This window comes from Rhipicephalus microplus, chromosome 3 (assembly GCF_043290135.1).
Source record: "Rhipicephalus microplus isolate Deutch F79 chromosome 3, USDA_Rmic, whole genome shotgun sequence".
Lineage (NCBI taxonomy): Eukaryota > Metazoa > Arthropoda > Arachnida > Ixodida > Ixodidae > Rhipicephalus > Rhipicephalus microplus.
Window position 1 is genome coordinate 482,766 of NC_134702.1, and position 21,591 is coordinate 504,356.

The following is a 21,591-nucleotide window of genomic DNA, read 5'->3' on the forward strand; positions in this document are numbered from 1 at the left end:
GCTCGTCAAATGTCGCTGAAAATACAATTACATCGTCCAAATATACTAGGCACGTTTGCCCCTTTAGGCCTGACAGGACTGTGTCCATGAGCCGCTGAAACGTTGCCGGTGCTGAGCACAAGCCGAACGGGAGAACTTTTGAACTCATAAAGACCATCGGGTGTCACAAATGCTGTTTTTTCTCGATCTCTTTCGTCAACTTCTATTTGCCAATATCCACTACGTAAATCCATCGACGAAAAATACCGTGCATGGCGTAGTCGATGGAGAGAGTCGTCTATACGAGGCAGCGGGTAAACGTCCTTTTTCGTAACCTGATTAAGCTTGCGGTAATCAACGCAGAAACGTAAGGTGCCATCTTTTTTATTCACCAATACTACCGGTGATGCCCAAGGACTTTTTGACGGCTGAATAACGTCATCCTGAAGCATCTTTCGCACCTGACTTTCTATGGCCTCACGTTCCCGCGGAGCTACTAGGTATGGGTTCTGCCGTATGGGTCTGGCCGTTTCATCCGTAATTATGCGATGTTTCATCAATGGCGTTTGGCGAACTCTGGACGTTGAAGAAAAACAGTCCTGAAATTCATTAATAAGCTTCAGAAGGCTTTGCTTCTGCGGGTGCAGTAAACTTGGGCCAACGTCGACGAATAGAGGGGCTGACCCGGTGACATCCGCTTTCTCCACAGTCAAGCAGCTTGCAACCTCAATGAGCTCCTCGACGTACGCGACTGCCATACCTTTTGCAAGATGTAGTCGCTCAGTACTGAAGTTCGTAACCAGAACGTGCGTGTGTCCGCAATTGAGGCTTACGACGGCTCTTGCAACAGATAAGCCATGGCTGAATAGCAATGCTGGAATTTGTTCAGCGATGTGGTCGAAGTTACCTGGGTGGTCACATGTTACAGCTACGAGAGCACTCGAACGGGGTGGAAGGGTCACGTGATTTTCGAAGACGCGCAGATGTTTACGCCGCTGGTCGTTACATCTCATATCTGGAACTTGATCTGGGGCCATGAAAATGTAACTGACCTGTCTGGAATGTCTATGACGGCGCCGTATTCACAAAGGAAGTCCATCCCCAAGATCAGGTCTTTGCAGCACTCGGACAAAATCACGAACCTGGCAACGAAAGCTGAATCACCAATACTAATTCTGGCAGTGCACTTTCCAGTTGGCGTCATCAGTTGGCCCCCCGCGGTTCTTATGTTAGGCACCGTCCATGACGTTTTAACTTTTTTAAGCCAATCAGCAAGCTTTCTGCTCATGATAGAGAAATATGCGTCAGTGTCTACTAGCGCTGTCACAGGGCGTCCGTCTATGTAAACAGCTATGTCGGCGCTTACGATTTCCTGTAGGGTCGGCGGCGTTGCATGGTTCGTCTTATCGTCGTATCGCACTGGTACTGGAGGTATTGCAGCATCTAGACGAGTGGCAACCTTCCCTCCAAAGGTCGCAGCTGTTAGTTTCCCCCATGAGGGCTTGGGGACCTGCCCCGGACAGCGTCGGCGTAAGTATGACGGTTGGGCGAAGAGCTCGGCGAATGTGACGGAGAGCGGTGTCGATGATATAGAGCGGATGGCTGTCCTTGCGGGTGCGCGCTGTCACGTCGGGTGTCGAAACGAGGTCGTGAAAAAGTCGGCGCATAAGTCGGGTATCTTTCTTCATGATATGGGCAGATGCGGTAGACATGTCCAGCTTCTCCGCAATTGAAACACAGTGGACGGCGGTCGACGTTGCACCACAGGTCCGTCTTCCGAACGAATGGTTGGCTGGTAGGCACCCTCGGCGACCAAGTTGCAGGTGTCGGCGGAGGGTAGAACGGCGGGTAGAACGAAGTTTCAGTAGGTGCGTTATATTGCGGAGTCGTCGTCGTTGGTGGTGGTGGCGGCGGCGGTGGGTTGTAGACTGGTGGCGCCGGCGTGTTATAAGAATGAACCAATGCATACGAGTTGTGCGGCACTGGCGACGGACGACGGGTGGCTGCCGCATAGTTAATAGACCGCTGGGCTGGTAGTGATTCGGGCTGAGAAAACGCTTGCCTGATTTCCTGCCGCACAACTTCTCCAACTGTAGCCATTGCCCGTTCTTGCGGAGTCACAAGGAAGTTGCGGATCTCCTCACGAACAACCTCGCGAATAAGCTCACGAAGAGAACCGTCACTGCCAGCCGTCAGAGCAGAGACGCTGATTGAGGCACCGTTTAATCGGTCGTGATAGCGACACCGTTGCTGCAGTGCGCGCTTGATAGCTGTAGCCTCTTTGATGAATTCCGCAACGGTCGTCGGTGGATTGCGGAGAAGGCCGGCAAACAGCTTGTGGTGCCATCATCACCATCATCATTTCTCAATCACCGCACCGCGCCTCTCGCGCAGCTGATGCTAGCTCGAGCTGCGCGATGATTAGAACAAGCTAGCGCACTTGGTGTGTCGGACGTGGAAAGCCACGCGGCTCCGCTTCAGGCATGGAATAAAGTGGCGAGAGAACGACACGACCACGTTGGCCGCTGTCCCGTCTTCCTCTCTCGCTACAAGCTGTTCTTTGACGCCTCGCATCAGATGGCGGAGTTTCTTGGCTTCAGGCATATCAGGGTCAGCCCGTCCAAATAGGCGCGTCATGTCCTCCGCAAACATGGCGACACTCTCATTCGGTTTCTGGACACGAGAATCGATGAGTTGCTGAGCAAAGTCACGGCGGTCGTTGTTTGCAAGGGTGCTGAGAATCTGGCAGCGAAATTCATCTCATGAAGACAGCATTGCTTCGTGGTTCTCATACCACGTACGAGCGCTGTCTGCTAAAGCAAAGTAAGCGCGCGTAAAAGCTTTAGCTTGGTGGTCCAGCGGTTTGCCTTAGCGACTCGCTCATACTGGGCTAACCAGTCCTCAACGTCTTCATACGCCTCACCATAGAATGTTTCCGGAATCTGAGGCTGCTCAAAAGTCAGCTGGGAAGCACTTGCAGTATCCATTTCTCCAGTCGGAGTGCTATGCCGGGAAAGTTCCAGGGCAATTGCCTCAGGACTAAGGCCTCGCTGTCGGCGACTGTAGCGGTGAACAGGGGTATCCACTGAAGGAACGGGTTCCGGTGTCGGACTTGAAGTGCCGGACCGCGGAGGAGTCCCGAGCATCAGTCGTAGAAGCCCAGCACCTCCACCAGTGTCGCAACGTGCAAAGAACAGGACACAAGGCTTCCTTTCGACGTTAACAGCAAGGCTCTATTGGCACACAAAACAAAGAGCAAGAGCAGACGCGCAAAGTCGTCTTCCTCGAAAACGCCAGAGACCGCCACACGTGATGCTGGCTTCTTCCTCCTTTTGTGCTTACGGCTAATAACCGTGACAATATTGAACGAGAAATGTCAATTAGATGCTGTCTGCCTAGACTTCTCAAAAGCGTTTGACCGCGTTCCGTACCCTGAACTTCTTGATAAATTGTTCAGTCTTGGCGTTAACATCAATATTATCAAATGGATTAAGTCATATTTAGTAAGAACACAGTTTGTACACGTGAATGGCGCGAAATCCCGACTGTTGCCTGTAACATCAGGAGTCCCTCAGGGATCGGTGCTAGGACCTGTCATTTTTCTCAGTTATATAAATGACATTGCTGACCATATTAACTCGAATATTAAGGTTCAACTTTTTGCAGACGACGGCCTGATTTACACCACTGTAACCAGCCACAGTGATCAAATTGCATTAAATTCTGCATTAAAAATTATTAGTGACTGGTGCGATACGTGGAAAATGAAAATAAACTACAGTAAGACTATGTATATAACGATAACCAATAAAATTAAAAATATACACTCCTTCGAATATCAGATAGATGGCAGGGCTCTGTCATGTAAATTATTTTAAGTACCTCGGACTTACTATATCCCATGATCTAAACTGGAAAGAACACATAGATAACATATGCTCCTCAGCTGAAAAAAAAGCTCTGGTACTTGAGGCGAAAGTTAAAACTTGCTCCAGAGCAAACTAAATTAACTGCATACTTAACGCTTGTTCATCCTACTCTAGAGTACGCGAGCGTCGTCTGGGACCCTTTTAAAAACAACCTGATAGAAGGAATCGAAAAAATCCAAAGAGGAGCTGCAAGGTTCATCTTATCAAAATAGCGATCAACTGATTCCGTAAGCGAGATGATTAACAAATTAAACTTGCCTTTACTTGCTCAACGCAGGAGGATAGCTAGATTGAAAACTCTGTATCTTATTCATCGTAACTGGCTTAATTTCAATGCCCAATAATATATAAAACAGCGAGTGTCCCGAACAGTCAGAAGCAGCCTCCAAGAACAAATTCTACCAATTCCAGCATGAATAGATTCACATAAATACGCGTTTTTCCCCAGAACAATCGAGAAGTGGAACTCACTGCCACATGAGCTACTGACAGTAGACAATGTAAGCAAATTTGAAACTGGGATAACTAAACTTTTCACTTCGACTGCGGACGCATAGCCTATACATTGCGGATTCAATTTACCTAAAGAAAACTGTCGTTTCTTGTTTTATAAGAGCCGATTCCTTCAGCGACCACGGAAAAATTGTTGGTACCAGGATTTACTAGTGTCTATAGCTCTCCTTGCTTGCATTGCACCTTTTCTATCATTGTATAGCGTGTACTACTGCATTGTGTCTTTTGCGTGTACTGTACCTTTAGTCTGTCCTCGATTGCGACTGCATTTTTCCCTTTTTTATTGCATATTTTGTAACGTAACCACCCTGTAACGGCCTTCGGCCAACAATATTGATAAATAAATAAACAAAACAGCGTGACGTCGTCTGCATAGATGGTATGACGAAGGCCCGGGATGCTATCGAGTGAAGAAGGCAACTTGCGCATAGCAAGGTTAAATAGAAATAAAGACAAAACCAATCCTTGAAGGGTGCCTCTGTCTGCGAGTGTTAGGTGTTTAGAAGCGGAGCCACCGGCTAACGATATTTGAACGGTACGGTTCGGAAGGAAGTCACATACGTAGTTATACGTACGTTCACCCGGATCAATGGCGGCAAGGTTTGAGGCGATGACTTCGTGTCGCGCCGAGTCGAATGCCTTATGAAGATCTAGACCGAGCATGGCGCGAGTGCCGGCCTTCGGCGGGGTACGAAGGAGTTTGTGGTGTATTTGCACTAGAGCGTCTTGCGTCGATAGATGGGCGCGAAAGCCGAGCATCGTGGGAGGGAGAAGGTCATCTTCTTCAGTGTAGGTCTGTAATCGGGCAAGGACAACGTGTTCTATTAGCTTGCCAATGCAAGATGTGAGCGATATAGGACGTAGGTTGCCGATGTCCATCTTCTTGCCTTGTTTGGGGATAAATACGAGCCTCGCTTGTCTCCACTCTTGCGGTATGTGTTCCGAGCGCCAGCACTCGTTAGCGTATCGCGTGAGCGCAGCCACCGATTTCACGCCGAGATTTTGGAGGGACTTGTTGCTTACGCCATCAGGACCAGGCGCCGACGTTGTGCAAAGTTTGAGCATCGCGGCGTAGATTTCCGCCTCCGTAATATCTTCGTCCAGTCGGGGGTTCGGTTTGCCACTGTTTGGGGGAAAGCGCTCCGGCGGCGCGTTCGGCTGGGCGAGGTTCACGTAACGATGAGCCCACTTTTCGAGAAGCTCGGCGTCCGTGCCAGGGTAACGATGTAGCAGCCGGTGAAGCTGTTTTTGCGCAGACGACTTGGACGCACAGGGATCGAGCAAGTGTCGTAGAAGGTGCCACGTTCTCTTGGAGCTCATTTACCCGTTGAGACTGTCACACAGCTGACCCCACTGCTGTCTCGCCAGGGCGAGGCTGTGGTTCTCAATTTCGCGTGCTAGCGCTTCGATGCGGCAGGGTTATTTCTTGTTGCGACGCTGCCGGCGCCACCTGCGCATGAGGCCAGCGTGTGCGTCCCACATGTGGGGGAGGCGAGAGTCGGTTGTGGGCAAGTTGGTGGTAGTTTCCGCTTCACGGGTTGTGACTTGCACGTTTTCTTGCAAGGAAGCGATTCATTCATTGATGTCCGTAATGGTGTCGGAGGCTTGTTCTTCATGCAACTGGCGCAATTTCGACCCATCGGTAGTACGAGCTGTGGGTTTTGGCTTCTTGCTAAGACGCGTTTGAATTGTTATCGCGAGGATGTTGTGATCACTACCCAATAAAAGGCCCGTGTTGTCCCAAGTAGCATGCATAACGTTCTTGCACAGTGTTAGGTCCGGCGATGTGTCACGGCACACACTGTTGCCTATGAGTGTGGGCGGCTGCTGCGGATCGTTAAGTAGGATAAGGCGAATGTCTTGTACTAATGACCATAGCTTTCTTCCTTTCGGATCCGTGTGCATGTAGTCCTAATCGGGATGTCGTGCGTTAAAGTCACCGAGCAAGAGCAGCTGGACGCAGCAGCGGCTGTTGGAGCTCTGGACTGAGAGCCCCACTCGACATTTTCAATGCTTGAAATAAAAAGTTTCTCTCTCTCTGCGCGTCTCCGACGAGAGCGATGGTCTCAGTGAAAAGGCGAGAGAAGCCTGCCGCTTTCTCACGAGGTGAACTGTACACATTCAGAACGAAAAGCGACTTGCCTGTGTGTTTGCGTGGTAGAATCTCTACGATCGTATGCTGAATGCCCGTTGCTTCCAATTCGTGCTGTACAGCTGTGAGGTTGTTGTGAACGAGAATGGATGTACAGGGAGAAGCATGCGTATCAAGCTGATGGTAGGCCGCGTAACCGGGGAGGGTGGAGAGAGTAAACGTCTTTTGCAAGACGATAACATCCCGGGCCGGTTCCATCGCCTGCGGATCAGCTTGCAGTTCCTGTACGAGCTGCTGCAGGTGGCTCCGTTTCTTACAGTATCCCCTGCAGTTCCACTGCCAGATGCGGGGCTAATGTGTTGGCGTTTCGCATGCGTTCGTGTACCCGTGGTCAGCGCATCGAGCAGACGACCGCCGTGCGACGCTTCTACGCATTAGCGCACTTATTATGCTTATCTATTCTAGCACGTCTAAGCCGGCATTTCCAAGCCATCCAGCAGAAACGGGCAGAAGAATACAAAATAACGCTGGTCAACAAAGCAACGCCGCTCACGTGTTCGGGCGTTGGACTTGTTTGGGCACGTCGTGCGCACGTGAACTCTTGGTCAGATGCCTGATAGGGTGGAGGAGAGATTTGGCTTGCGAAGGCGACGCGGACGAGCGGCAAGGGTTTTGAGCTCATCTTCTCTCATCCTCGTTTGGCGCCGCTTCAAAAAGCCCGTTTTCTCGGCTCGTGATGAACCGATTCAACACATTTTTGTGTCACATTGTTCCTTATAGGACACCCAACAACTTCCAATGTCTATCTAAAATTTTGTATGGGGCCTGGTGAGTGGGCTTTTAATGAGCAGAACTGAAAAGTAGGGTTGAAAGGGCCCTGTGACACTTTTTTAAATAACCATAGAATGGATTCAGCAAAAGAGCTTATAGCCTCACGAATGCAATGCCGCAAAAAAGTTTAAGAATTCCTACAGTATGAGCGGAGTTACAAAGATTTGTCACACGCTGCAATCGCATCCTCTGTTCTCTCATCCCGACGAAAGCGCTGGTAGCTAAGCAGGCAAATATGGCATGGGCAAAGAAAATACGTCCCGAGTGCCTCGTGACTGTGATTACTTCTTTTTCTTCAAAGATGCGGCTATTTCAGTGTGATCGCGTGCGCATGCGTAGACAAGTCGAGGCTTCTCGTGATGATCCCCGTAACGACCGAGCGCGCCATTTTCAAATCAGCCAATGGCTGATAGATGTCTTTCTAGAAGTGCTTTTTGCGCTTCCTCGGCCATTTGTAGAGAGGATAGAAAGCCATTTTCATCTATGATAATTTATTGTGAATTACAGGCCACACGCTGTGCTATTTGGCTCGAGTGTTCTCGGGAGCCTCTACAACCGATCAGCAGCGTTTTCTGACCATGCCGAAAAAGTGTTGCAGGGCCCCTTTAATGTAAAAATGCCTGCATAGCTCTCTTGATGAAAGTCATGTCACTCAATTTGTCGGGCAAATTATCTGATCACGCCGACACCTAAACGCTGACAACATTTCACAAAACCGGTTTAGGGTATTTTCACCTGCTTTAAGCTTCATGCATATATAGAGCACTATCAAAGGGTTGAGACTGTAAACTTGCCTCCAAAAATATCCACACGTAAATTGGCACTACCTCTGGCGAATAGGAGCCCTGCAAAAGGGCAAGTACAGAGTATGAGCACGTTTTTCATGCAACGAAACTGAACGGCCAGTGATTTCTCGTGTGATGATATTTACCAAATAGTTTCACGGTGAATGTCACGCTTACTGTCAAGGTAGCTTAGCGAACAAAAATAAGGGTACGCTCATACGCCTTTTCCTGCACTCAACTATTTTCAATAAAATTCTGGACTCTCTCATTGCTGTGCACTTATGAATAGTTAAATAAATATTACTTGTGCGCCAAATTACCTTTACTCAAAATGCACCGACGTGCCTTCGAATTTGCACTTACCGGTGACTTACCATTGTGGGTTCGTCTTCTGTGTAAATATTGGGAGATGATGACTTCAGTGAGAACCAATAGCAGCTGTTAGCAATGACATGATTTTTCCTAAAATAATCCAAGTACAACACTCATGAAATTATATTTCTCGAATGCTGCACATCGTGGTCAGCGTAATGCATGGTTCGCGTGTACAAGATTGTATTCCGCGTTGGGCTCGATTGGCAGTAACGTACAGTTATCTCATGCTCAATCCACACGAACGCCACTTGTGCAGACTTGTCAACTATTCCGGACCCGCTTAACGCGCCTGCAGCTGAGCGTCGCGCAAAGTAAGATCTCGAGTATAAATCAATGCCGACTTTATCATGGTATTGCGTTTGTGCTATAGAGAGATATCGTGTTCGTCGCTGTGAATAAAGCTGTTCAGACAAGATGCGTTATCAGTCTTCCGTGCTTGATTATAAATGAAGCTCGCTCGCGAGAGCTTTGGAAGTCTAACAGCTGATTCCACTTTTTCTTGTTGTTTTGTTTTTACTTTGGATTCAGATTTTAAAATCTTGCCATTCATTCTACCAAAAAAAAATGTATGAGAGATTTTCTGCTGCTCCGTAACACGTGATTCAGAACCAGTTCTATGGTCAAATGATATCGCCCATAAAATTTGGAATGAAGAGTGTCAAAAACCCATTGCCACAGACACCAACGGCCCCGACGAGTGATGCGCGACTAAGTAAAGAGGCGACAAATAACCCAAACCAAAAGCACAAAATTATTTTTAATAGTCGTAATTTTATGTCTGTTATTTACTTTACGGTTTATGTGACACTGGCGTAAACGATTTATTGATTGATAAGTAGAATTTAACGTCCCGAAACCACCATACGATTATAAGAGACGCCGTAGTAGAAGACTCCGGAAATTTATACCACCTGGGGTTCTTTAACGTGCACCCAAATCTGAGCACATGGGCCTACGAAATTTCCACCTCCATCAGAAATGCAGCCGCTGCAGCCGCGATTCTATCCCGTGACCTGCGGGTCAGCAGCCGAGTACCTTAGCCACTAGACCACCGCTACGGGGCGTTACCAAGAATGTCGTCAAACCAATTAACCCAACTTTCCATTTTATTTCATCAGGCCTTTTGTAATGATAGCAATGGCCAACAAGACACACTGTTGGTACTCCATGTGCTGACACAAAGACAATTTAAGGCCGGGGAAAAGTGAAATGACAGGTTTATATGATAGTGTTCACCGTGTCCATTTTTTTGTTTCAATTTCCAGTTGGAATCAATGACGTGGAAATTGAAGGTCTCATTGAAAGGAGAGCATCTACATCGATAATGAATCGTAAGCTGCCTGCATGCTGGCAAGACCGTCGTGCATGCGCTTTCTAGAATACGATGGGACTGAATGCTTACTGAAAGGGTTCGTGAAACGAAAATTAAACTTCCCAGTTGCAAATTGCCCTGCTTCTACAAGGATTAGACCCGTACCAACTCCGAAATATTTTGGAACAATACCCAGTCAGTAATCGAACATCATTTCTCTTCGGGGCACTGACGTGATCACAATGGCGGAACCAGCCACTCATTGAAAAGGACGCGGTTGCTTGAAGAAAAAACAAAAGAGTGGAATGTTAAAATTTTTGTGTATTTAGAAAGGCTGTCATTATAGTATAAAATTGCTAACGTGTTCTCACAAACATATGACCTATTTGTAAGCTGTTTTTCCGCCCATATGTAAGCGTTTCTGAGAATGAAAACATATTATATACCATGTTTACAGCGCTAAGTCTCTGAATAATAAAGATCGGTTCTTAGTGTGTCACAGAGAAAAGAAAACGCAATAATATTTTGCGAAAGAGAAAAAATTTGTCACACACTTTATTATTCTTCAGTAAAGGTCTTTTTATTTTTTTACAGACAGTTAGCCAATTTCATTATATTTTGTTGAAATGACACTATTTATGGCCACACAATATAGTGAAGCGAGAAATAAGTTGTTCCTCAAACTTTAACAGCAGAAAATTAGCACAAAATGCTATCAAAAGCATATGTAGGTAAGCCTCTCATGCCATTTCAGAAGCATATTACCACTTTCGCGATTCGTGTCGTTCGTATTTTCTGCCCTGTTCCTCACATTCATTCGTTCTACAAAATTGTTGAAGGCTGCAGGAACGAACGCGAAATAGGTGCGAAGTCAGTGGACAATATTTTCGCGAATGGTGGATAGCAATTTCTATATTTTTGGTAGTACACAACACAGAAAGGCTAAATGTACAACTGCACATGCTTTTTATTCATCACTGTTTCACGTGCTCACGAGAGGCACATTCGTGGTACAGTAAAAAAAAAAAAAATATACGCCAGGCCTGCGCTGAAGGCACATCATGGTCACAGCAAAAGGTAGAAAAGCGGCCTTTCAGAGCCTCTTCAAAGCATTCATTGGATAACTATATTGCAAGCACACTTGCTTGATACACACTAGGGCATTAATAATAAACTTCTAGGTAGTAGACCGCCATTCGCTATGCTATTTTTCCTCATTCTTATGAGAAGCGTGGTATCCGCTTAACACTTCTGTTTTGACTATTTTTTCAAAAATTGTAGAACGTGTCATATATATACGAATTGCAAACTATTGTAGCTCAAAGAAAGTTATAACAGAGCATCAGTATGGATTCCAGAAGAACAAGTCAACTGAAAAAGTCCTACTATCTATTAAAGATAAAATAATTCATAACTTTGAGCAAAAACTACACACATTAGGAATATTTCTGGATTTTAAGAAAGCATCTCATTCTATTAAACATGAAATTCTTCTACAAAAACTCTATGAATACAGTATAAGAGGCTCATTTTTTTAATTTAATAAGAAGTTACCTTTCTAACCGATATCAGTATATAGATATGAAGCACTCAAAGTCGCAAATGGGCAAGATAAACTATGGCATCCCACAGGGCTCCATACTTGGACCGCTTCTGTTTCTGTTATATATCAATTGTATCGTAAATGTACCTCTAACACCAGACATTGTATTGTACGCAGACGACACTAACGTATTTTTTTTTTCGGTGAAGATATGTCTAATCTTGAACAACAAGCAAACTTGTGGCTTGACAATTTGTCTCTATGGTTACAAACAAATCATTTAGAATTAAATATTAAGAAAACAAAATACATTATTTTTCATCCGCGAAACCGTTCCATTTTCCGTGATCCGCAAGAGGAGTTTTGATTGAGCGTGTTCAGACTCAAAAGTTTCTAGGCGTCCTTTTCCACGAAACGCTGAATTGGACCAATCACGTAGATAAACTTCGTACCCAGGTATCACGGTCCATTGGTGCAATTGGAAAAATAAGATGCTTACTACCTCTCTGGGTGACAAAGCAGCTTTTATACACATTGGTTTATCAAAGCATACATGACTGCGTATTAATCTGGGGCTTTACAACGAAAACAAATAAAATTGGTGTTGACAAACTGCAAAAAAGAATGCTGCGTATCATTAAGAATGTTCCCCGTCGAACGCCTTCTGCTCCACTTTTTCATAAACATGGAATTCTAAAATTTGAAAACATATTTTATAAAAAACTTGCGACAGTCTTCTATGATCAAATAAAAATGAATGCAGATCAATTTAAGGATGCTTACTCCCGGAAACTGCAAACGTATAGTTTTAGAAAAACCACCTATTACATTGAGAGCATTCGGACGAACTATGGCAGGCAAAAGTTAGCACACCTCATTCCTTCATTTATAAATTCAAGCAGCATGGTTATCAGCATAGTGAACGAAAGTCGTCCAAGAACAGTTTTTTTTCAAAAAGATACACGCTTATCTACTCTCGCTTCAAACATGACATGTATGTTTTGTTCTTCTGTATACGATTGCGCATCTCGTCTACTGTCCAGGAAATTTAATACGCCTTAAATTTGTGCAAGCCAGCTACGGTCCTGTTCACTTCGCAATCTGTCACTTGTTAATACCTGGTCAAAAACTACGACTGTATTATTAAAGGTTTCTTTGAAACGTGTAAAAAGGGCATGTATAAGTGTCTTGGAATCTCTTATCTCTTCTCCCACTGCTCATTTTTTTTATTTTCGCTGTATCTTCTTTTCTCCATTTTTTTTCTCTCGCTGTATTGAATGTGGTTCATGCTCTAAAGATATACTGAGTGTTGTGCGTTATTTTGGTCTGGGCGGGGATTGCGCATTGTCAGGCTTTTAGTTGCCTTTTCGCCCCTCCCTTCCCACTGAACCATTGGATAAATATGTATAATTCAATGATGATGAATAAACTTCAAACTTCAAACTTCAAGCTTGCAAAGAATTTCGTGCAAATTGTTCATGCAGTGGCTGACGACGATGAGGAATTATGACTGAAGTGGTTAGGCACCACAGTTTATAAGGGAACAACACCAATCTTTTGTAATGTGTTGGAGCATTGGACGGCCCACTCGTTAAGCTATTCGCATTGTGCGACGACTGGTTCTTCTTTCGCTGTTTTAAAACGCATTATAAGTCGTATTTACGCGATTGCTTTCTCAATATCAAGCCTGCCTAAGGCAAGTTTGCCAACAAGTCACAAGCACCAGCATAGCTCAGTGATAGAGTACTGGGCTGGCGCCCAGCGGACCCGGCTTCGAGCCCCACTGTCTTTGGTGCTAGGTTTGCCAACAAGTCACAAGCAGCGGCATAGTACAGTGATTGAATACTGCGCTGACACTTAGCAGACACGGGTTCCGGGCCCCACTGTGTCTTTGGTGGTAGGTTTCGCGCGATGTGGTTACGGACACCGGAGGGGGCGGCGGTGGACAACTTCCCGTGACCCGAGTTGTGATCTCATAACAGTTTTCTCTGTAAAATGCGTAACAATATGCGCCACTCAATGTCATCGATCAACCGCTCGTCCACCTCACTTGTCTCGCACTGCAATTATTTCTTTGCTTTGACATTTTGAATTTATTGAGGTATGACGTACATTTCCAACAGAATCCTCAAAATTGCTTTCGTTCCCTGAACAGTGAACACACATGATGTACTCCTCTGCCTTTCGCCTTTCTTTTGGTTCGACTTATCGCGTTTAGGTTCAGGTATGAGTTTCCATTTCGCAAGCGTACACGTCATCATGAAAGAAGGTAGACATGCATAATTAAAAGGTACAAGAGCTAAACCACTGAGAAAGAGCCTAAGGTGTTTTTTCCAACAAGTCACGGCAACAGAACTTTTGCACGAGATAGCAGAAACAAATTAGCTTATTTACTGTTAGTTCCGGTGGGAAGCCGACTAAAAAGTGATAAGGTGGGTGCCAAAAGCGTAAACACCACCCCCAATACGTACACAATGTCACCACTGGTAATAAGAAACACCGCTGAACTGGAACCTGGGAAGGCACGCGGACGCCAAAGCGGAGTTGCAAATAGCTGTGCCAGCCCGTCCTTAGACGAAAGTCGTGGAAGGGGCGTCTACTCAAGGAACTCTATACACCATGTTCGTGTTCAAGGCACATCTGTCAACTCAAGATGTTCTGCTGCAACTCAAGAAAGAAGTTATCGATCTTGACAGCAAGTACAATTATAGAGCCATTCTTGCATTAGACCTTAAGGGGGCATTAGACCATGTTAATCATATACAAATATTACATAATTTACAAGGCACGGGCTGTGAAAGACGAACATTCAACTACATCAAGAACTTCTTAGCTGGCCGACAAGCTATCATCAAAATCGGTGACGTCAAGTCTGCACCAATCAGCGTGGGCACCAGGGGCACACCCAAGGGGGCCGTCCTCTCCCCACTCCTTTTTAACATAGCACTACTGCAGCTCCCCGGGAAGCTCAAAATACCATACCGTATCTTCGACATGCACTTATACGCAAATGATGTCACAATCTGGACTACACATGGAAACCTAGGACAAATAGAAGAAACTCTCCAAATGGCAACCGATGAGGTACAACACCAAGAAGAGGCAGCATGAGGTATCCAATGCACACCAGAAAAGTCTGAATTGTTAGTGTTTCGGAGAAGGGGAGACAAGGCCATGGTTTACGTTCAGGTACATGATACACCCATTCCAGAGCGAGACAGCATTGGCATTCTTGGAGTCACTCCATTAACACTGGGGACAATGGGGCCGTGCTGAATAAGTTGCAATGCACATGCGAGCAAATCACGCGCATGCTCTCTAGAATTGCCAATAGGAACAGAGGCTTGAAAGAACATGACATCCTACGGCTAATACAGGTTTTCATAATATGCAGAATAACTTACGGCACTCCCTACCTTCATTTTGGGAAATCTGATGTACACAAACTAGATGTCTTGATTCGCAACGTCTACAAGAAGACACTAAATTTGCCCCAGAAGACATCCACCTCACGGCTTCTGAAAGTAGGTGTTCACAACACAGCTGAATAGCTAAGCGAAGCTCAACATACGAACCAAATTATGCACCTGGAAACTACCAAAACAGACAGGAAGGTCCTGGACGATCCCCCATTTGTGTTCCCCCTACAGCGTCCGACAGGCAAGACATACCCCGAGAATGGCGGGGCTGTTTTTCGACTAAGCCTTTGCTTTGGAATATGCACCCAGATTACCACCATGGAAGAAGAACAGCTCAAGCTAAAGCATTGAATGAATGCTATGGTAACACGGAGGGAGCCTACTTCGTAGACGCTGCGGGACCCGTGGGAGAAATTTCTACAATAGCAGTCATTCACCAAAGTAAGGTAGTTGACAGCCTATCGCTAAGATGCTCTGATGCATCTATCGTAGAGGAAACTGCAATAGCCCTATCAGCAACGCACTCCACTGCGGAATGCTTACTCACAAACTGGAACGTATCCTACTGGAACTACATGAGAGCCTGTATTTCACCTCCAGCTTATGCCATCCTAAGGCAGACACGAACGCGAGCCACAAAAAAGCAGCTCATCTGGGTGCCACCAGGGACAAACGAGCTATAGCACACAACTCGGCCCGAGAATTTCTTCCTCGGGCACCAACCCCTCTGACCATGGCATTCAACCACCAATACCGGCTACAACATACACAGATATACTGCAGATATATCGCCTACGAAGACAAACTCTGCCTCATTCCGCTAAGGGACTTACTAAAACCGAGGAGACCTGTCTGCGCAGGCTCCAAACTTAGTTGTACAGCAGCCCGGTCATACTGGCGAACATGGACCCAGAACAATTTAGTGCATTGTGTATATTCTGTGGCAACCGCGCTGACCTGTTTCACATGGTATGGGCTTGCCAGTCTGAAAGAAGCATCGCGCAAATTACGCAGCCAACGTTGGAGGGTGGCAGGAGGTTTTGTCGGGCCCAGCTCTCGAGGACCAGCGGATACTCGTGGGACGGGCACGAATTGCAGTGCCATTCCAAAGGAGTCCCGGATTAGGGACCCACCCAGTCCTCTCTTGATCTACATTTTCTGCAATAAATGTTTCATTCATTAATTCAAGGAACTCCGATAGCGTACAGCGCCATCACAGCATGCATCACCGAGCGGCGGCGGCGGCGGAGATAACATAACCATAATTATGCCATCACGGCGGGGCTTCGCTAAATGGTTGATGGCCTCATTTTTGGTCGAGTGCCATAAATGGCGGCCATATACAGGCAATCTGCTATCAGGGCTTGAGTTTAGTTCGGCGCATTGCCGGGTCAACGGGCCATCGCTCACTTTTGCGTGGTGGTTTCGTGCGTACCTTACACAGCTTAATTGTTTGCTTGTGTGCTGTTCCCTGGCATAATATTTCAGAGCCGAACAGCTCATATAATGTGTAGATGCCGCTCCTGGGACTGCCGACTGCCTTCGCGGGCGCACGGCCTTAGAGTTACTGTACAGACTCTGTTAATATAAATGTTTTATTGCATAGGCACATAGGGCCCATGCATAAATATTATGGGCCTATGCATTAATATTTATAACTACTTTTACTTATAACCATAGGGCCCATGCATTAATACTTATAACCACTCGGGTGCGGTCACGATAGAACGATACTCAGCTTTCGGGTGATGTACGCTCGCATTCGCCACTGGATGCAGCAACAACCCCTGGCGTGTTTTTTTAAATTTTTTTGCGGCTCTCTGTTGCATCGCATTAAGAGACTGTCACATAAAGTCAATCTGCTGGCTCGTGGTAACAAACAAACAAACACGAACAATGAGTCATCAACAAGCCAGCAAAATCGGGCGCGCACGCATCACAGTCCTCGCTTTCAAATGTTGAACGGTACAAGGATGGTGTCAACATCGAGTAAACAAACATGCAAATGCTCCTTTCTGGCCGCAGCTAACTGCGTGAACTGCTATTGTATATTTTCCACAAGTAGTTGACATAAACGTTACCCAATTTCAGTTTGTTTATAACACGTAAACACACTTGTTTATGATTTATACTGCGAGAAGTTGAGCGTTTTAAAGTGGTCTATTTTGCACTTCTATAGCACCGTATATGCCTCATCTGTCTTTCTAACCTCACTAAGCCCTATTATACCCCATTTAACACCCTCTAGCTCCTCGAATAGTACAGCTAGACTTCCCTCACTAGATAAGGTTGTAGCGTTAAACGTTGCCAAGTTCAGGTTCCAATGGCGGCCTGTCCGGATCCAGAGATTCTTAGCACCCTCTGCTGCGTTGCAGATCTGACCGCCGCCGTGGTCAGTTGCTTCGCAGCTGCTGGGGACTGAGGGCCGTGAGTTATTTGACGTATGCATGTGGGAGTTAGTGGCCAGATACTGCACCAGGGTGGCCAATCCTTCTCTGGTGAGGGAGTGCGTTCCCGGTGGTGGTTACCGGTGAGGCCGCACCCCAGGCCTCGTAATGCAGTTCCATCACCAGGCGGATTTCTTTTATTCGGTTGGGAACTGTGCGGCACCGGGATTTGAACCACGGACCTTTTGCATGCAAGGCGGATGCTCTAATCACTACGCCATCGCTGCTTTTTGGCTGACAGAAGAGAACTGGGAGTGGGGTTCCTTATTCACAGAAACATAGCTGGCAACATAGAGGAATACTGTAGCATTAATGAAAGGGTGGTAGGTATCGTAATAAAACTGACTAAGAGATACAAGATGAAGGTGGTACAGGCTTATGCGCCTACATCCAGCCATGATGACGCTTCAGTTGAAAGCTTCTATGAAGACGTGGAATCGGCAATAAGTAAGGTAAAAACACAGTATAAAATGCTGATGGGAGACTTTTTTGCAAAGGTAGGGAAGAAGCAGGCTGGAGACCAGGCAGTAGGAGATTATGGCATCGGTACTAGAAACGCCAGAGGAGAGTTATTAGTAGAATTCGCAGAACGCAATAATTTACGGATTTTGAATACCATATTATATCCCATTTAACACCCTCTAGCTCCTCGAATAGTACAGCTAGACTTCCCTCACTAGATAAGGTTGTAGCGTTAAACGTTGCCAAGTTCATGTTCCAATGGCGGCCTGTCCGGATCCAGAGATTCCTAGCACCCTCTGCTGCGTTGCAGATCTGACCGCCGCCGTGGTCAGTTGCTTCGCAGCTGCTGGGGACTGAGGGCCGTGAGTTATTTGACGTATGCATGTGGAAGGTAGTGGCCAGATACTGCACCAGGGTGGCCAATCCTTCTCTGGTGAGGGAGTGCGTTCCCGGCGGTGGTTGCCGGTGAGGCCGCACCCCAGGCCTCGTAATGCAGTTCCATCACCAGGCGGATTTCTTTTATTCGGTTGGGAACTGTGCGGCACCGGGATTTGAACCACGGACCTTTTGCATGCAAGGCGGATGCTCTAATCACTACGCCATCGCTGCTTTTTGGCTGACAGAAGAGAACTGGCAGTGGGGTTCCTAATTCACAGAAACACAGCTGGCAACATAGAGGAATACTATAGCATTAATGAAAGGGTGGTAGGTATCGTAATTAAACTGACTAACAGATACAAGATGAAGGTGGTACAGGCTTATGCGCCTACATCCAGCCATGATGACGCTTCAGTTGAAAGCTTCTATGAAGACGTGGAATCGGCAATGAGTAAGGTAAAAACACAGTATACAATGCTGATGGGAGACTTTATTGCAAAGGTAGGGAAGAAGCAGGCTGGAGACTTGGCAGTAGGAGATTATGGCATTGGTACTAGAAACGCCAGAGGAGAGCTATTAGTAGAATTCGCAGAACGCAATAATTTACGGATTTTGAATACCTTCTACCGAAAACGAGGAAACCGCAAGTGGACATGAAGGAGCCCTAATGGCGAAAATAAGAACGAAATAGACTTTATAGCGAGTGCACACCCAAGTATCGTGCAGGATGTGGAAGTGGTTGGCAAGGTACGATGCAGTGACCATAGAATGGTATGGTCTCGAATTCGCCTAGACTTTAGAAAGGAACGACAGAAACTGATACACAAGAAGCCAATCAATGAGCTAGCACTGAGATGGAAAGCACAGGAATTCAGAGTCTCGCTTAAGAACAGGTATTCGGCTCTTAGTGAGAAAACCAACCTTAGCATAGATACATTGAATGATAATCTGACGAGTATCATTACGGAGTGTGCAGTGGAAGTTGGAGATAGGGTAGTTGGAGGTAGGGTAGGGTAGGTAGGGTAGACAGGACACTGGCAAGGTTTCCCAGGAAACAAAGAATCTCATTAAGAAGCGTCAAATCATGAAAGTCTCAAGTACAACACACAAAATAGAACTGGCAGAGCTTTCGAAGTTGATTGATAGGCGTAAGGTATCCGATGTAAGAATGTATAACATGGAGAGAATTGAACACGCTCTGAAAAACGGAGGAAGCGTCAAAGCAGTGGAGAGGAAACTTGGGATAGACAAAAATCGGATGTATGCACTAAGGGACAAAGAAGGCAAAATAACTACCAATATGAATAGGATAGTTAAAATAGCGGAGGAGTTTTACAGAGATCTGTACAGTAGCCGGGACAACCACGACTTTAATACTATCAGAACTAGCAGTAACCCAGATGACACCCCACCAGTAATGATAGAAGAAGTCAGAAAAGCTTTGGAGAGCATGCAAAGAGGCAAAGCTGCTGGTGAGGATCAGGTAACATCAGATCTGCTGAAAGATGGAGGACAGATTGTGTTAGAAAAACTAGCCACCCTGTTTACGAGGTGTCTCCTGACGGGAAGAGTACCAGAGTCTTGGAAGAACGCTAACATCATCTTAATACATAAGAAAGGAGATGACAAGGACTTGAAGAATTACAGGCCGATCAGTTTGCTCTCTGTACTATAGAAGCTATTTACAAAGGTAATTGCTAACAGAGTAAAGAAACATTAGAATTCAATCAACCAAAGGAACAAGCAGGATTTCGAACAGGCTACTCAACAATCGACCACATTCATACTATCAATCAGGTAATAGAGAAATGCTCAGAATATAACCAACCACTATACATAGCCTTCATAGATTACGAGAAGGCGTTTGATTCAGTAAAAATATCAGCCGTCAAGCAGACACTGCGGAATCAGGGCGTCGATGAAGTATATATAAACATCCTGGAAGAAATCTACAGGGGATCAACTGCTACCATGGTGCTTCATAAAGAAAGCAACAGAATACCAATCAAGAAGGGTGTAAGGCAGGGGGACACGATCTCCCCAATGCTATTTACCGCGTGCTTACAGGAGGTTTTCAGAAGCCTAGAATGGGAACAGTTAGGGTTAAGAGTTAATGGAGAGTACCTTAGTAACCTGGCTTCGGCGATGACATTGCATTGCTGAGTAAGTCAGGGGACGAATTGCAACTCATGATTACGGAGTTAGACAAGGAGAGCAGAAAGGTGGGTCTTAAAATTAATCTACAGAAAACGAAAGTAATGTACAATACTTCGGAAAAGAGCAGCGCTTCGAGATAGGTAATAGTGCACTTCAAATGGTAAAAGACTATGTCTACTTAGGGCAGGTAATAACTGCGGAGCCGAACCATGAGATTGAAGTAACTAGAAGAATAAGAATAGGGTGGAGCACATTTGTCAAGCACTCTCAAATTATGACCGGTAGATTGCCACTATCCCTCAAGAGGAAGGTATATAACAGCTGTATCTTGCCGGTACTTAGCTACGGAGCAGAAACTTGAAGACTTACAAAGAGGATTCAGCTTAAATTGAGGATGACGCAGCGAACAATGAAAAGAAAAATGGTAGGTGTAACCTTAAGAGACAAGAAGAGAGCAGAGTGGATTAGGGAACAAACGGGGGTTAAGAATATCATAGCTGAAATCAAGAAGAAGAAATGCACGTAGACAGGATAACCGGTGGTCGTTAAGGGTAACTGACTGGATTCCCAGAGAATTGATTGATTGATATGTGGGGTTTAACGTCCCAAAACCACTATAAGATTATGAGAGACGCCGTAGTGGAGGGCTCCGGAAATTTAGACCACCTGGGGTTCTTTAACGTGCACCCAAATCTGAGTACACGGGCCTACAACATTTCCGCCTCCATCGGAAATGCAGCCGCCGCAGCCGGGATTCGAACCCGCGCCCTGTGGATTCCCAGAGAAGGCAAGCGGGTTAGCGGGAGACAGAAGGTTAGGGGCAGATGAGATTAAGAAGTTTGCGGGTATAAATTGGCAGCAGCAAGCACAGGACCGGGTTGACTGGCAGAACATGGGAGAGGCCTTTGTCCGGCAGTAGACGTAGTCAGGCTGATGATGATGATGATGATGATGATGATGATGATTTTGCACTTCTTTGAAATACTGCAATGGCAACAATGACAACGTTTCAAGATGTCAGTGCTTTGGTAGTTATAGCTTTTCCGCCCTTACTTTTTCTCTAGAGTCTGTACATTAACTCAATACGGAAGGCCGACATGCCCTCACCTTTGGTGACCGTGAATGCACCACGTTAAGCAACCGTACGCTGTACCTCATGTTTAATAAAGTGATCAAGGCTGATGTCTCACAGCAGTGATTTTGCATGATTTGGCAACGTGAGTTTTCAAACAATTATGTTAATATGGTCGTGAATGTTGGGTCATAATTTTATCTGCAGAGTTTTCGGTGTATATTGCAAGTACACTATTTGGCTAATGAAATAACCTTGCTTCTTAAATATTCCTTGTTTGTCTTCTTTCCGTCTCGC

The 21,591-nt window shown here is 45.9% G+C and overlaps 1 protein-coding gene across 2 annotated transcripts in view; it reads right to left on the minus strand.

The window, feature by feature from the left end:
* The window catches only part of LOC119184597 (uncharacterized), a 328,559-nt gene that overhangs the window by 51,347 nt on the left and 255,621 nt on the right, over positions 1–21,591 (minus strand). For both annotated transcript variants that reach the window (XM_075888702.1, XM_075888703.1), the window contains one exon: positions 8,504–8,545. In XM_075888702.1, coding sequence (XP_075744817.1) covers positions 8,504–8,545 — 42 coding nt within the window. The remainder of the gene's footprint in view (positions 1–8,503; positions 8,546–21,591) is intronic.